Here is a 17,706-nt window from a genome sequence, read left to right as displayed (position 1 = left end):
GTCATTATCTGCTGTAAATCACACACACACACACACACACGAGCTGCTGGTCCTCTGCTGCCTCCTGTGGTCACTTTGTGTCACTGAGTCAAGTCTAAATGAAATATTCAAAAAATAAGACATTGAAACTTAGTGATGGAGGCAACTCCTGTGTGTGTGTGTGTGTGATGTTAAAATCACTGATTTTCTCTATGAGGTTTGGTGTGACAGAGTGAGTCTGAGCGCGCGCGCACGCGTGTGTGTGTGTGTGTGCTGAGTCACTGCTGTCAGAACTTTATTCTTCTCTATCGTGACTTTGTGGAGAGTTTGGTCAAAACCAGAACAAACTGCTGGACTATGTTGGACTATGTTGGACTCAGCTGGACCCGGACTGAGCTTAGAGACAGACTGAGTCCTCACAGAGACGCCATGTCCTCATCACTGACACACAAACTCACAAGCGATAGCCCGGAAGTTAGCTCGCTCCATGCTAACGTCCCAGAGTGTTCTCTCATTTTAATCCGGAACAAACCGCTTCTGTGTTCGTCTGTGGGCGCGTGCTTATCAGGGTTTACGGCTAACAGCTAACAGTTGTGTGTGCGCGCAAGTAAACACAGCAGGTTACAGCTAGCAGCAGCAGCTAGTACAGCAGACTCACAGTAGTACGCCACCACCGGGTCCCGGTTCTCGTGCTCCTGCGCGGTGCGGAGGTGGTGCTGGATGGATCTGAGCTGAGCCGGCAGCGCCATGGTCCGTCTGGGTCCAGAGGGTCCAGAGGGTCCAGAACAACAACAAAAGCAGCAGCGACGGTGGAGGAGAAGTTGTTATTAGCTTCGACTGTTCTTCACTTCCGCGTGTTTATCCAATAGGAGTGGCCGCCTACATGGGACAGGTGACGTCACCGGCCTTTCAGGTGGTCCCGCCTCCGTGACGTTTGACATGAATAAAAAAGGTTCTCAACAAAAACAAAAAACACGGACGTTACTTTAAAAAAATGATAAAAATATTTAAATAAAACTTTTCCAAAAAGTATCTCTCTCTGACTGTCTCTCTCCCTCTCTGTCTGTCTGTCTGTCTGTCCCTTCCTCTCTCTATCTCTGTCTGTCTCTCTGTCCCCCTCTCTCTCTCTCTCTCTGTGTACCTGCTGATCATCCTTGTGGGTCTGCTGGGACTGGAGGTCACCTGGGACAGTGGCTCACCTGGGACAGGGGCTCACCTGGGACAGGGGCTCACCTGGGACAGTGGCTCACCTGGGACAGGGGGCTCACCCACCTGGACAGGGGCTCACCTGGGACAGGGGCTCACCTGGGACAGGGGCTCACTGGGCTCAGACAGGGCTCACCTGGGACAGGGGCTCACCTGGGTCAGGGGGTCACCTGGGACAGTGGCTCACCTGGGACAGTGGCTCACCTGGGACAGGGGCTCACCTGGGACAGTGGCTCATCTGGGCTAGTAGCTCACCTGCGACAGGGGCTCACCTGCGACACAGGGGCTCCCAGTTCAGTCATCAACACGACTCAGTGGTAATGTCACGGCTCTCCTGAAAAACCTTGTCCTCTAGTGCTTACTCGCTGATGTTTTGTAAAAGATTTAGAGACAAAATAAAAGAAGTGTTCCAACACGCTTGATCTCAGTCTGTCATTTAGTGATTCCAGGATGTCTGCTAAGATGTCGAGACACAGTTTAGACACCCATCTCTTGGCAGGGTTGACCAGGAGAACGATCAACCCTGCAAATGTTTTCAGTCTATGGCAAAAATAAAGGAATTGGCCTCATTGTTCCAATACTTCTGGAGGGCACTGTACAGCTACCAGACGTCTATTGCAATTTGTCTTTGAATTATTAAGTTCTAATCGGTAGCTTCACTTTATTTGACATCAACCACAGAGCTGAGATTCACCTGCAAACCTGGCACTATACAAGTCAGGTGCGTTCAAAAGATCCCATTACACTGAAAACACTTCAAAGGATAGAAATGACATCATAGGAAGTGTCATTGCTGAGTACATGAATGCTTCCACTGTTATTGAAAGGAAACAGAATGCCACAAACATGAGTGTTCACGCGTTGAGTTTTAGTTTCATTTTTTTCTCTCTAGGATTTCTTGCATTTTATACTAGTAACATCGGACCCCTGAAAAGCCAAAGAAAAACATACTTTTTAAACAATTACAGTGAAAATCAACATGTTCAACAGCTAATCAGTAGAAAAACAAAATTACTGGAAGAATACCAGAAGTTGTTGTGTAAATATCCACATTTCAGCTCAAAACAGCAAAACATTTTCAAGATAAAGACAAACCTGACTCAGCAAAATGAAGAGTGTCAGGAAAGGGTGAACAAAATGAATCAACTCAATTTAAACCTGACTCAGCAAAATAAACAGTGTCAGGAAAGTGTGAACGAAACCAATCGACTCAATTCAAACCTGAAAGAAACAAATGGAAAGCTTCGATCGATTCTTCGCTCTCTTAAGTCAAACAAGATAAACTGTGACATGACCACACTGACATGTTCACGTTGTATGGAAGGCTGGACGGAGCACGACTCACGATGCTTCTTCTTATCAGGTGACGCTAAGAAATGGTTAGATGCACGCTCGTACTGTATTGATAAGGGTGGTGACCTGGCTGTGGTTCTGAGTGAGGAAGACCAAAAGTTTCTTACCAAACTTATTGTGAAAAATTATAAATCCAAAGAGAAATTTAACGGATCATGGATTGGGTTGCACGACATGCAACGAGAGAGGACCTTCCGGTGGATCAACGGCAAAAATCTTGCCAAATACATAAACGAAACTGGACAAGAAACAGACTACTGGGTCAATGGTCAACCAGACAACAACACACCTGGTTGGTCCCCGGAGGGATCGGACTGCGTTGTTCTTGTGTTTGAGTTAGATGAAAGCACAGACAGGGCAATTAAAAACTGGGATGACATTGCCTGCCGTGGTCAGAGAAACTACATGTGTGAGAGCAAAGCTTTTATAATGGAATGAGTACTGGGTTAGCGGAACCCTGACCCGCAGACGGTTGGATTACACCGCCCACACTTCCACCACCACAGGGGCTCACCTGCGACACAGGGGCTCACCTGCGACACAGGGGCTCACCTGCGACACAGGGGCTCACTCTGCGACAGGGGCTCACCGCACACAGGGGCTCACACCCACACAGGGGCTCACCTGCAACAGGGGCTCACCCAAGCACACAGGGGCCTCACCTGCGAGGGCTCACCATGGACAGGCTCACCTGCACAGGGGCTCACTGGGCACACAGGCTCACCTGACACACAAGGGGCTCAGAGGCAGGAGGGGCTCACCTGCACACAGGGGCCTCACCCAAGCACAGGGCTCACCTGCACAGGCTCACCCCACAGACACAGGGGCCTCACCTGGGTACACAGGCTCACCACACAGGGGCTCACCTCGACACAGGGGCTCACCTGCGACACAGGGGCTCACCTGCGACACAGGGGCTCCCAGTTCAGTCATGAACACGACTCAGTGGTAATGTCACGGCTCTCCTGAAAAACCTTGTCCTCTAGTGCTTACTCGCTGCTTGTTGTTTTTGCCTCTTTGCTCATTCCTGTGCTCTCCTGTGTAAAGAGCTCTCTCTCGTGTGCATGCTGCTGTTTGACGCCTCACTGCTGTTTGGAACAGATCGCCGCCTCCATGACCGGCACTTAACTACTTCCCTCACGTTGGTTAAAACCTTTTTGAATCAACTGTTAAAATTGCCACATCTCCTCGCCTGCCTGGTGACAGAGTTCTGGGACGGCAGACCTTAAATGACAGGTGTGAATACATGTAACGTCCATGTAATGGGTCATTACTGGAGAGAAATGGTGAGGGTTGTAGGTAATCGTGTAGTCATTTACCAGTTGATTGGTAGAAAATAGACGTTCAAATGTCAACAGTGATGAGGAAACGTGGCAAAAAAATCCTTTTTGAAATGTTAATCCAATAGAAACATGTATTTACCTGTTTTGTAAAAGAGTTAGAGACAAAATAAAAGAAGTGTTCCAACACACTTGATCTCAGTCTGTCATTTAGTCATTCAAGGATGTCTGCTAAGATGTTGAGACACAGACCTCTATTGCAAGAAGGATTTGTCTTTGTATTATTAAGTTCTAATCAGTAGCTTCACTTTATTTGACATCAACCACAGAGCTGAGATTCACCTGCAAACCTGGCACTATACAAGTCAGGTGCGTTCAAAAGATCCCATTACACTGAAAACACTTCAAAGGATAGAAACGACATCATAGGAAGTGTCATTGCTGAGTACATGAATGCTTCCACTGCTTTGTTATTGAAAGGACTCAAAATGCCACAAACATGAGTGTTCACACGTTGAGTTTTGGTTTCATTTTTTTTTCTTTAGGATTTCTAACATTTTATACTAGTGACATTGGACCCCTGAAAAGCCAAAGAAAAACATACTTGTTAAACAATTACAGTGAAAATCAACATGTTCAACAGCTAATCAGTAACAACACAAAATTAATGGAAAAATACAAGAAGTTGCTGCGTAAATATCAACATTTCAGCTCATTATCTAAAAAACAACAAAACCTACACTCAAACCTGACTCAGCAAAATGAAGAGTGTCAGGAAAGTGTGAACGAAATGAATCAACTCAATTTAAACCTGACTCAGCAAAATAAACAATGTCAGGAAAGTGTGAACGAAACGAATCAACTCAATTCAAACCTGACTCAGCAAAATAAACAATGTCAGGAAAGTGTGAACGAAACATTTCAACTCAATTCAACCCTGAATGAAGAAAATGGAAAGCTTCGATTGATTCTTAGCTCTTCTAACTTGTCAAACATTACAGACTGTGACATGACCACACTGACATGTTCACGTTGTATGGAAGGCTGGACGGAGCACAACTCACGATGCTTCTTCTTATCAGCGGACACTAAGGAATGGTTAGATGCACGCACGTACTGTATTGATAAGGGTGGTGACCTGGCTGTAGTTCTGAGTGAGGGAGACCAGAAGTTTCTTACCAATCTTACTGAGGAAAAGTTTAAATCTAACGTGGAATTCAACGGAACATGGATTGGGTTGCATGACATGGATCAAGAGGGGGCCTTCCAGTGGGTCAATGGCAAACGTCCTTCAAAGAAGTACTGGGTCAATGGTCAACCAGACAACCAGACACATGATTCGTCCCTGGAGGGAGCAGACTGCGTTGTTCTTGTGTTTGAGTTAAATGAAAGGACAGACCAGACCTTTAGAAACTGGGATGACATTGCCTGCATTGATCAGAGAAACTACATTTGTGAGAGCAAAGTTTTTATAGTGGACTGAGTACTGGGTTAGCTGAACCCTGACCCGCAGACTGTTGGATTACACCGCCCAAACTTCCACCACCACCAACTGCATCTCAAGACAATCAGGACTCTGAAAACCAGTCAGTCACTATTCAACACCTGCAACAGGAGCTCACCTGCGACACGGTGTTACGGACATCCGCCACGAAGCCGCTGCAAGTCGTACAGGATGAAACATGTAAGGAAAATGTGAACTGCGATCGTTTGATGGAGCTTCTGTTGATGTTGTCGGTGAAGGAGCAAATCGAGCTGGAAATACCGATCGAAGAATTAGATGCGGACATTGCAAGAACGCTGGAATGCCAGGATAACGCCATGCTATGGCGGACCCGAGCAACGAGAGCCATGGAAAAGACGCAACAAGAAGTGGATATACGTTCTCCTCGGGCGAGCGAGCGATGTGAGCCGACAATTTACCAACAACAGACCATCAGTCAGGCTCCCAAAGCTAAGTAAAAATTCTTTCGATGGAGAAGTGTGCATCTGGCAAGAGTTTTGGGACCAGTTTGAAGCTGCCATTCATGAAAATAAGGACTTGAGCAAAACGGAAAGGTTCACTTACCTTAAGTCATACCTGGTGGGTCCAGCTGCTAGAGCTGTGGCTGGTCTGAAAATAACAGACAGCAACTATGACACAGCTATTGACATGCTGAAGAACAGATTTGGAAGGAAAGACCTTGTTGTGAGTGCAATGTCTAAATTATGTGACAGCCCAAGCCATAAATCAACATTGTGTGAGGAGAACACTGTCACCATGAGAAATTAAACAATATGGGGAGATGTTTCATATGCTTGGGACCACGACACATTGCCAAATATTGTAAGACTAGAAATGTGTCATGCACTGTGTGTGCAGGGAGACATCACATGGTTTTGTGTGATAAGAGTGAGCAACCAGTACCCTCAGATGTTGCTACACCAGAAGTAAGTGATGCTGTTGTTTCTTCTGTGATCCCTCATCTAGCAACAGCAAATCAGGGAAAACATGGGACATTGCTACTGCAAACAAAGTTTCATCCATGAGGGCCATGTGAAGGCTCTGAAATTGCCAACGCTGGGAAGGGAGAGATTAAAGCTACATACGTTTGGATCACAGACCCCAGTGATCGCAGAGCGCAATGTCATAAGGGTGGTTTTGGAAAATATCTGTAACAACAAACAGATCATCAAGATCAATGCTGTTCAGACACCACAAATATGCACTGCAGTCATAAAGGTCCCTGGAAAAACAACAAATGGAGGAAAACGGGCTGGCATTAGCAGACGTCTCAGCAGGCAACGGAGAGAACCCATCTTCTTCTTCTTCTTTTCCTTTCGGCTGCTCCCTTCAGGGGTCACCACAGCGAATCAACCTCCTCCATCTCACCCTGTTCTCTGTATCCCCCTCTCTCACACCAACTACCCATAACTGTCAATAATGATTGGAGCCGACTACTATTGGAAGATAGTGACTGGCAAAATTGAGACTTTCAGAAGTGCTGGTTGCTGTAGAAACTGTGCTTGGCTGGGCAGTGTAAGAATCCGTCTCCATGTCCAGCATGAATGAAGCTGGCTGCATGCACATTGGCATAAGTGAAAATACTGACATGCTGACGAAACAGATACATGCGTTTTGGGAAATAGAGTCACTGGGCATCATCAGTGGAAGTGAGGAGATATGGAGACCAGACACTGACGATTTCATCTTTGACCTTAAACACCTGATGGACATCCTAAAGGGAAAGGAAAACACAAAAAAAGGGTTTTAAGATCCTCAGCAAGAATATTCGACCCCATAGGGTTCCTGACTCCATTTACCATAAGAGTAAAGTGTCCCTTGCTAGAAATGTGGCGTAGTATGGCAGCAGTGGTGTATGGAGCTGCCTCAGATTCACCAAATTGTCATTCCCAGGTGGTATGGTGCAGACAAGCGGTTGGGGGAGCAGAGTCAAATTCTACATGTCTTCACCGATGCAAGTGAGAAAGCCTATGGAGCAGTGGCATATCTGCAAGGACAGACTGTGGATGGAGAGACCGTGACCAGGCTTGTAGCATCCAAGTCAAGGGTGGCACCTATAAAGACCATAACTCTGCCACGCCTTGAGTTGATGGGCGCTCTAGTTGGAGCGAGAATGGGAAGCACTCTAAGAAACGCTCTTCACATGCAACCAGGCCAACTTCGCATGTGGTCAGACACTATGATCGCAATCCATTGGATTCGTGGCTCAGCCCAAAAATGGAAGCAGTTTGTTGCCAATCGAGTCATAGAAATACAGGCACTGGTCAACCAGCCTCAAAGCTGAGAGAAGAAGATCTCTGGTGGTCGGGACCTCCTTTCCTAAAATCAGGAGGACAGCCCACAAGGCCAACTGATAAAGAGTTCTCAGATGAAGTTGTGAGGACTGAGCTCAAGTCAAGCCATGTTGCAGTTCAGCTGAGCAACACTGAAAGCATGGCAGGAGACTCTAAATTATAAAATGTGAGTTATAGCATGGATCAAAAGGTTTAACTACAACTGCCGCAGGAAAGAGAAGAGAAGAGGAGAATTGACAGCAGAGGAGCTGTCAGAGGCTGAAAGATATTGGATATGTGAGGTCCAAGCCGACAGGCTGGAGGAGATGTGCACAAAGGTTCAAAAATCAGGGAATTTAAACCGTTTTGTGACGATCATGGACTAATCTGTGTGGGAGGAAGGCTGCATCAGTCAGACCTGCGCTTCAGAGAGCAGCACCCATGGTTGTTATCCCCAAATCACAGATTTGCAGAAATGATCATCAAATACAGCCACGAAAAGGTCATGCATTCAGGCATGAGAGACACTCTTGTACAACTGAGGGAAAAGTATTGGATTCCTGTGCCAGACAGTTAGTGAAGAAATGCATTGGAGCTTGCACCATTTACAACAGATTCAGGGCTAAGGCTGCCCAACAGGTAACTGCACCCCTGCCTAGAGACAGGATCACAGAGTCACCCCCATTTGAAGTCACAGGAGTTGATTTTGCAGGCCCTCTATATGTGAAGGTAAGAAAGACTGTAGAGAAAGCCTATGTCGCATTATTCACATGTGCTGTGACTCGTGCTGTGCATCTGGAGCTGGTGTCAAACCTGTCGACCAGAAAACTTCCTCCTGGCTCTAAAAAGATTCATATCCAGACGAGGACTCTGTAAAATAATTTATTCGGACAATTCCCAGACGTTCAAACTGGCCCAGCAAGGTCTTAAAGAGCTTCGGAAAACAATGAAGGAGCCCGAGCTTCGAGAATACTTCTCAGCAAAGGGCATTGTATGGAAATTCTTGGTGGTGGGTTGGGACTAGTTAGATCAGTCAAGGCTTGTCTAAATAGAGTGATGGGAGAGCGTCACTAACCCTAACCCGGCTTTGAGGAGTTGAGATCTTTTTTAGTGGAGGCAACAATCAATTCACGACCTGTCACCTTTGTGTATAGTGATCTGAAGGAACCCCAGCCTCTTACACCAGCCCATTTCCTGATAGGAAAAAGACTTTCCTCCTTGCCACCAAAGCCCTTTGCTGCTGCAGGTCACACAACCAATGGCAACAGGGAGGAGCTGACCTGACGATGGAATGACTCGTCACAGAGTTTTGGAGTCGGTGTCGGTGGACTTGAAGTCAGCTCACACCCAAGACCCCGCTGAAGGAAGGAGACGTGGTTCTCATTGGAGAGGACAAGATGCCATGGTTGACGTAGAGAACTGGTCTAATCACAGAATTGTTCCAAGAAAGAGATGGACGAGTAAGGTCCTGTGCTGTGCGCATGCCAAATGGGACGACATTAAGAAGACCAGTTCAGCTTCTGTATCCTTTTGAAGTTCACACATGAGCAGTCTTCTTGGGGGGAGGATGTTGTAACTTTCTTTCACGCTTATTGATTTGAATTAGTATTATTTAAGTAATGGTTAAAAGAGAGTAATACATTGTGTTCTGTGATGGTTTTTTTTTGTAGTTTGGTTCACGCCTGCAGTGTACACTTGCAGCCACTGTGTGGCATCGTTTGCATGTAGAATGTTGTCCTCGACAGGTGTCTCCTTTTTCTACCGCCGATGAAGAACGGCCCCGGAAGTTGTCGTTGCCTTGTGTTTTTAGCTCCGTTAGCTTTTTCGTGTTAGCCGGCGAAACCCACACGCCAGAAGAAGTTGTTACATGTTTTAAAGTGAATCCTGCACCTTCTTCAATAAAAGGGAAGGACTACCACTTGTAACCAGGCTGGTGCAAAAGAAGCTTAAAATTCGAAATGATTTGATTACAGAAACAATGAGAATCTGGTCCACAAGAGGTCCAGATTCTGGTCCTCTTTTCCACAAGAGGACAATACAAAGAAAATAAATGTCTCAAGCTCTGTAAAGCTACAAAATAGCCAAAAACTATTACTGCGTACTATGGATGCAGGATTTGAGAAATGGTCGAACAAAGGGCTCGTGTCAGTCAGTCATCATCTACCACTTTATCCTCCACCAGAGGGTCGCCGGGGGTGCTGTGCCAGCTGTGCTCAGCTACATCGGGCGATAGGCGGGGTACACCCTGGACAGTTCGCCAGTCCATCGCAGGGCCACACAACCATTCACTCTCACAGTCAATTTAGAGTGTCCAATTCACCTAATCCCCACCTTACATGTTCTTGGACTGTGGGAGGAAGCGGGAGAACCCACGCACACACGGGGAGAACATGCAAACTCCATGCAGAAAGGCCCTTGTTCCAACCGGGGCTCGAACCCGGGTCTTCTCGCTGGAGGGCGAGAGTGCTAACCACTATACCGCCGTGTGACCCAAGGGTTAGTGGACATTGCACAGGGATTTTTTACAGGGAAAATTTTGAAAACGTTTGAACAACTCAAACAGGAATTCAATTAACCAAATAATGATTTGTATAAATATTTGCAGTTGAGACACTATCTCCAGAAACATAATGAATGGGAAAGAATAAGCAAAGAACCAACAAAGGTTGAAGAATTGCTCACATCATTTACAGAGGAACAGTCAAAAAAAGGGCTGATTTCAAAAATGTATAAAGCACTACAATATTAATCCAAGGACAATAATATTGATGTTAAAGAAAAATGGGAATTGGAAGCAAATATAATAATAATAAATTGGGAGGAAACGTTCAGAGCAGGTCATAAATTAACAGTCCAACATGGAGGGAGTTTTACTGGAAAGTCAAGATTATATTATTATTATTATTCTTATATATAAGATTATATATTTTTGGAAAGGGGTGAAAAAAGAAATAAAAAGAATTCTGGGTATTGATTTACATCTTGACTCAACCCTTTACATACTTGGGATACTACCTGAGGATCTGATAGACAGAGAATGTAGCTACTTAGTGAAAGTCCTGCTCTTGATAACAAAGAAAATGATCACAATGAATTGGTTGAAGCCTCATCCCCCCACCATATTGCAGTGGACAGACAGAATAAAAAGGGTTTTAATTATGGAAAAAATTACAGCTAGATTACAACTGAAATTAGAAAAATTTGAGACCAATATTACAAGCATTACCAGAGCTCTGAATACCTCATTCTTGTTTTTAATTTGGATTAATTTTATATATGTGTTGTTTTTTGGTTATTTATCTATTTGTTATTATGTTTATATGTATTCTCGTTGGTGTGATTTTGTGTACATCTTCATGTGTTGTAAATAAAAAGTTCTAAAAAAGGGAAGGACTTAACGATTGTTTCCGCCTTATTTTCATAGCAGTTAAATCTTATCAATGGCTCACCTCAGGGTCTCACCTGCACACAGGGTCTCACCTGCCACACAGGGGCTCACCAGCAAAACAGGGTCTCACCTGCACAGGGCCTCACCTGGCTCACCTGCACACAGGGCTCACCTGCGACACAGGGGCTCACTCAGCGACACAGGGGCTCACCTCGACACAGGCTCACCTGCCACACAGGCTCACACTGCTCACCTGCGGGCTCACCTGCGACACAGGGGCTCACCTTCGACAGGGTCTCACCTGCGACACAGGGGCTCACCTGCAACAGGGGCTCCCAGTTCAGTCATCAACATGACTCAGTGGTAATGTCACGGCTCTCCTGAAAAACCTTGTCCTCTAGTGCTTACTTGCTGATGTTTTGTAAAAGATTTAGAGACAAAATAAAAGAAGTGTTCCAACACACTTGATCTCAGTCTGTCATTTAGTGATTCAAGGATGTCTGCTAAGATGTTGAGACACAGTTTAGACACCCATCTCTTGGCAGGGTTGACCAAGTGTGTGTGTGTGTGTGAGACAAATTCAGTTTCAATTTGTCTTTTCTGAATTTGGGGGGCGTGGGAAAAGTCAAAAATCATTTTTGATTTCCCACAAAAACCTGTTGCGACAGAAACAACCCTCTATTATTGTCATCAATACAAGTTTGGATCAAATGTTGACATTAACTCATGAGGTCACTAACCCCACCCTGGTGTGTGTGAGTGAGCGAGGGGTTGATGGACTTTGTCCTTCAGGACAAAAAAAGATCATTTCTGCAGGACCACGTTTTCAGAAAAGTCTGTCCAACATGGCAGAGAGGAGAACAGCGCTGGCGGCACCGGCGGCAGAACCAGACTTCCTGCTCTTCAATGATCTGGCCTGTGAGACGGTCGGAGGGAGGGTGAGACATTCTGCAACTTTATTTTCATCGTCCACATGTGACGCGTTACCGTCATACAAAAGAATCATGGCTTTCATGTTAGCACACTGTTCCCAACCAGCCACACCCACGCGTCACAGAATCAGAACTATCCCTTAAATGATCATGTATCATGTCAAACTGTTCCTTTAAAATATTGATTATTAGGTAATGATAAAAACGTTGTTCTCTTTCAGGTGATTTTTGCGACAGATGAGTGGTTCGCTCCTGCTGCTAACCTGCTCAAGGTACAATCATCAAAAATCATCAATAATCACTGATCAATCACTGATCAACCGCTGATCAATCATGACCTTAGATCAGCTCACTTTGGATGAGCCAATTAATGTTATTTTATTCACAAAAAAGTTCATAAAGTGGTCACTACTCAGTGTTAACGGTATATATGGTTACTGTTAGTAAGCTGTTATTAAACTGTAAGTTAGCTGTTAGTTAGCTGTTAGTGAACTGTTAGTAAGCTCTTAGTAACTATTAGTGAACTGTTAGTGAACTTTTAGCTAGCTGTTAGTCTGTTAGTAAGCTGTTAGTAATGGTTAGTTTGTTAGTGAACTGTTAGTAAGCTGTTAGTAACTATTAGTGAACTGTTAGTGAACTTTTAGCTAGCTGTTAGTCTGTTAGTAAGCTGTTAGTAATGGTTAGTTTGTTAGTGAACTGTTAGTAAGCTGTTAGTGATCTGTTAGTTAGCTGTTAGTGAACCGTTAGTAAGCTGTTAGTGAACCGTTAGTTAGCTGTTAGTGAACCGTTAGTAAGCTGTTAGTGAACTGTTAGTTAGCTGTTAGTGAACTGTTAGTAAGCTGTTAGTAACTATTAGTGAACTGTTAGTGAACTTTTAGCTAGCTGTTAGTCTGTTTGTAAGCTGTTAGTAATGGTTAGTTTGTTAGTGAACTGTTAGTAAGCTGTTAGTGAACTGTTAGTTAGCTGTTAGTGAACCGTTAGTAAGCTGTTAGTGACTGTTAGTTCGCTGTTAGTAAGCTGTTAGTGAACTGTTAGTTAGCTGTTAGTGAACCGTTAGTAAGCTGTTAGTGAAGAGTTAGCTGTTAGTGAACTGTAAGTTAGCTGTTAGTTAGCTGTTAGTGAACTATCAGTAAGCTGTTAGTTAGCTGTTAGTGAACTGTTAGTGAACTTTTAGCTAGCTGTTAGTAAGCTGTTAGTAATGGTTAGTTTGTTAGTGAACTGTTAGTTGGCTGTTAGTGAACTGTTAGCTAGCTATTAGTAACTGTTAGTAAGTGGACTGTTAGCTAGCTATTAGTAACTGTTAGTAAGTGAACTGTGAGTTAGCTGTTAGTCTGTTAACAAGCTGTTAGTAATGGTTAGTTTGTTAGTGAACTATTAGCTAGCTGTTAGTAAGCTGTTTGTCAGCTGTTAGTAATGTTAGTTAGCTGTAAGTGAACTACTAGTAAGCATTTAGTTAGCTGTTGGTTTATTGTTAGTAAGCTGTAAGTGAACTGTTAGTAAGCTTTTAGTTAGCTGTTAGTTTACTGTTAGTAAGCCGTTAGTGAACTGTTAGTTAGCTGTAAGTGAGCTGTAAGTGAACTATTAGTTAGCTGTTAGTGAACTGTTAGTGAACTTTTACCTAGCTGTTAGTCTGTTAGTAAGCTGTTAGTAACTGTTAGTTAGCTGTTAGTGAACTGTTAGTTAGCTGTTAGTGAACTGTTACTTAGCTGTTAGTTAGCTGTTAGTAAACCGTTAGTTAGCTGTTAGTGAACTGTTAGTAACTGTTAGTTAGCAGTTAGAAAATAAAAGTGAAGACAGTTGAGTGAGGGAGACCGTGAGGTCAGAGAAGTGCTAAACTCCTGACTCACATCAGTTTTGTGGCTTCACATACAGTCAGTTGTCAGACAGACAGAAAGACAAACAGACAGTGTCAGTTCATTTGTGTCCATATGTTCATACAGAGAGCGCCACCACAGTTCATCGCTGACGAATTCACTGAGTTTGGAAAGTGGATGGACGGATGGGAGACGAGAAGGAAGAGAACACCTGGTTAGCGTTAGCTTCAGAATTACTGACGTTGGCGGCGTCTGGAAAGTTTACTTTTTCGTCTATTTCTTCTGTCAAAGGTCACGACTGGTGCATCATTCAACTTGGAGTCGCAGGACGGATCCATGGCGTGGATGTGGACACGTCCTTCTTCACTGGGAATCACCCCCCTTTTGTCTCTGTCCAGGCCGGACACCTGGGTACGATCCATGAGATGTTCATAAGAGTCCAAACATTGCAGCCTCATGTCTCTAAAGATGCTTGTAGAGGAAGAGTTACAGCGCCACCTACTGGTGACAAGTGGTGGGCGGGTCTGTAATTCATGACAATTAATTGTGATGTAAATTTAAGACAAACAACCAACAATTACCATGGAAACACAAGTGACAAGGAAATATCCTCCGTCTTCTCACCAGAGGAACCGCCCACCTTCAACCTGGAGGGAGACCGAACCGGCGCGGCTGCCTCCCATGCAGAGCTAGTTGCTGTCGCCAAGGTAACCCAATTTATTTATTTGTGTGATCACCATGGCAACAAAGAGAGAGAAGAGGCCACAGTGCGACCGTTACTTACCATAGCAATCAGCTGGTCACTGTGATCACATGGCTTTGACTGATTGACAGCTGCACTCGGAGGCTTGGCCAGAGCTGGTGGGCGTGTCAGAGCTGAAACCTGGATACTTAGACTGTTGCCACAACTACTTTAAAGTCAACTTCAAGCAACGAGTAACACACCTGCGCCTCAACATGTACCCAGGTAAACACAGACACACACACACACACGCACACACAGACACAGACACACACCCACATACACACACTCACACACAGACACACGTGTGTGTCCTCAGATGGCGGGATTTCCAGAATGAGGGTGTACGGTGTTGGACAGACAGACTGGACGTCCGTCTCACTTCACCAGGATGTCGATCTGGTGGCTTTGACCAATGGAGGAGTGTGTCTCGGCTATAGCAACGCCCACTTTGGTCATCCACGCAACATGATTGGTTCGATTAACAGATGTACACATTTTAGACTTGACCCTGCTGAGCCCTGAACCCTGACCCCTGACCCCTGTGTGCTATGTTTACAGGCCTGGGCCGAGCTGCTAACATGGCTGACGGGTGGGAAACAGCTCGTCGATTGGACAGACCCAAAAAACTCAAGGTTCAAAATCCAGTCTGTAACTGACACACACACGTCTGTAACTGACACACACGTCTGTAACTAACACACACGTCTGTAACTAACACACACACGTCTGTAACTAACACACACACATGTCTGTAACTGACACACATGATTATAACTGACACACACACGTCTGTAACTAACACACACACATCTGTAACTGACACAACATGCTGTAACTAACATACCGTCTGTAACTGACACACACTGCGTCAATAACACACACCGTCTGTAACTAACACACACACCGTCTGTAACTGACACACAAGTCTGCTTAACTGACACACACATCTATAACTAACACACCTCTGTAACTAACACACACCGTCTGTAACTGACACTGCGTCTGTAGCTAACACACACACGACTGTAACTGACACACACACGTCTGTAACTGACACAGGTCTGTAACTGACACACAGGTCTGTAACTGACACACACATCTGTGACTGACACACACATCTGTGACTGACACACACATCTATAACTAACACACACCTCTGTAACTAACACACACACTCAATCAACACACACACGCCGTAAACTAACACACACGCCTGTAGCTAACACACACCCATCAACTTACACACACACGCCTGTGACACACTGACACACAGGTCTAAGCAATAATACATCTGTGACTGACATCTGTGACTGACACACATCGTCTGTAACTGACACACACATCTGTGACTGACACACACAGGTTGGGACTGACACACACGCATGTAACTAACAAACACGTCTGTGACGACACACTGTGACACACACACATTGTGACTGGCACACACAGGTCTGGACTGACACACACGCCTGTGACTGACACACATGTCTGTGACTGACACACACACGCCTCTGTGACTGACACACACCGCCTGTGACCGACAATACTGTAACTGACACACACGCCTGTAACTGACACAGGTCTGTAACTGACACACAGGTCTGTGACTGACACACAGGTCTGTGACTGACACACACGTCTGTAACTGACACACAGGTCTGTGACTGACACACACAGGTATGTGACTGACACACACAGGTATGTACCCGACACGCAGGTCTCACTACTGGTGCTGGTCTTGCAGGTGGACGGACAGGGGGTCCTGCAGGTTCCTGGCTGTGAGTGGGCAGTTTTTGGTCTAGGTCATTGTGGAGTGATCAGCAGCATAGAGGTCGACACCAACCACTTCAGAGGTGGAGAAACATCTCAGATCATCTGGAGACAATTTCTACGCAAATGTGACCTTTGACTCGATGTTTGTGTCTCCAGGTAACTTCCCAGATTCCTGCAGAGTGGAGGCATGTGCACTGACCCCTGAGGATGAGGGGCGGAGCGTCAGGACCAAGTGGAATTCTGGGAAGTGGGAGGTTCTTCTTCCTTCTCAGAAAGTAGGACTTGTCAGTCTTCATGTCCTCGTCTGTCTCCATGTTCTCGTCCGTCTCCTGTCATCTGTCTCCTTGTCCCCATCTGTCTCCACGTCCATGTCAGTCTTCATGTCCTCGTCTGTCTCCATGTCCTTGTCTGTCTTCATGTCCTCGTCTGTCTCCATGTTCTCGTCCGTCTCCTGTCATCTGTCTCCTTGTCCCCATCTGTCTCCACGTCCATGTCTGTCTCCATGTCCATGTCTGTCTCCATATCTTCATCTGTCTTCAGTGTGGTTGTCATGGCGATCACTTTCCTCACATGGGTGTTGCTCTGTGCTGTAGCTCCGCCCTCATCACAGACACGTGTACGACACGGCGGCACTGACGCTGACCCACCCCATCACTCACGTTCGTTTGGTCATCGCTCCGGACGGAGGCGTGAGCCGGCTGAGACTGTGGGGACGAGCTGTCAATCACGAGACACTAGCATCCACGCGTTAGAAAAGTTAGCAGGAAGTCACATGACCTGTCTATCAAACAGGGGCGTGGCAAAAATGATCCAAGATCTGATGACGAGAAATAAAGCTGGACAATCAAAGATGAAGCGTGGTTTATTTCTTTGAACTGAGACACAGAGACACAAAGACATGGAAACACAGAGACACAGAGACACGAAGACATGGAAACACAGAGACACGAAGAAACAGAGACACAAAGACATGGAAACACAGAGACACGGTGACACAAAGACATAGAGACACAGACACGAAGACACAGAGACACAAAGTCATGAAGACAGACATTGACATGAAGACACAGAGACAGACATGGAGACACAAAGACACAGAGACAGACAGGTCAAAGGTGAACCGTTGTGAGCCACAAGTGATAAAAATGAATAGATCTAATTTAGAACTAACACATGAATGTCATTTATTCGTTCACTCTTTGAACATAAACAACATTTAACAACTAGATCGGCAATTCCGTGCCGAAATTTCGAGGGTGCCTGCAGTTCTTGCGGCATGTGGAAGTTATATGATTTGGATCCAATCCACCTTGCAAGTACTTTTTGGTGGAGTCACCCTTTAAAAGACCAAGTTTTAAAGGAGAGAGGGGGAGAGAGATTCACAAGCCCCTCTGTTTCCCATTCATGTGTATGTGGAAGTTATATGGCAGTTTTTTGCGATTTTTGTCGCCATGGTTAC

General features: G+C 45.3%; 2 protein-coding genes across 2 annotated transcripts; both read left to right on the top strand.

Annotated features, from left to right (window-relative positions):
* Positions 1-726: 726 nt before the first annotated feature.
* Positions 727-2,976, top strand: LOC122764913 (C-type lectin domain family 4 member E-like). The gene is made up of 4 exons (XM_044018915.1): positions 727-757; positions 849-906; positions 1,157-1,502; positions 2,455-2,976. The coding sequence occupies exons 1-4, from the start codon at positions 727-729 to the stop codon at positions 2,974-2,976; spliced, it is 957 nt and encodes a 318-aa protein (XP_043874850.1).
* An 8,846-nt stretch (positions 2,977-11,822) lies between these two features.
* Positions 11,823-17,096, top strand: LOC122764912 (allantoicase-like). Its single transcript, XM_044018914.1, has 11 exons — positions 11,823-11,921; positions 12,137-12,187; positions 13,856-13,943; positions 14,021-14,140; positions 14,357-14,436; positions 14,564-14,696; positions 14,791-14,946; positions 15,033-15,106; positions 16,219-16,327; positions 16,404-16,522; positions 16,841-17,096. Exons 1-11 carry the CDS (start codon positions 11,829-11,831, stop codon positions 16,997-16,999), a joined length of 1,182 nt encoding a protein of 393 aa, XP_043874849.1. The 5' UTR covers positions 11,823-11,828; the 3' UTR covers positions 17,000-17,096.
* The last annotated feature ends 610 nt before the right edge of the window (positions 17,097-17,706 follow it).

The sequence above is a fragment of the Solea senegalensis genome, unplaced genomic scaffold (genome assembly GCF_019176455.1).
Source record: "Solea senegalensis isolate Sse05_10M unplaced genomic scaffold, IFAPA_SoseM_1 scf7180000017764, whole genome shotgun sequence".
NCBI lineage: Eukaryota > Metazoa > Chordata > Actinopteri > Pleuronectiformes > Soleidae > Solea > Solea senegalensis.
This window is presented reverse-complemented; position numbering and strand designations above follow the sequence as displayed.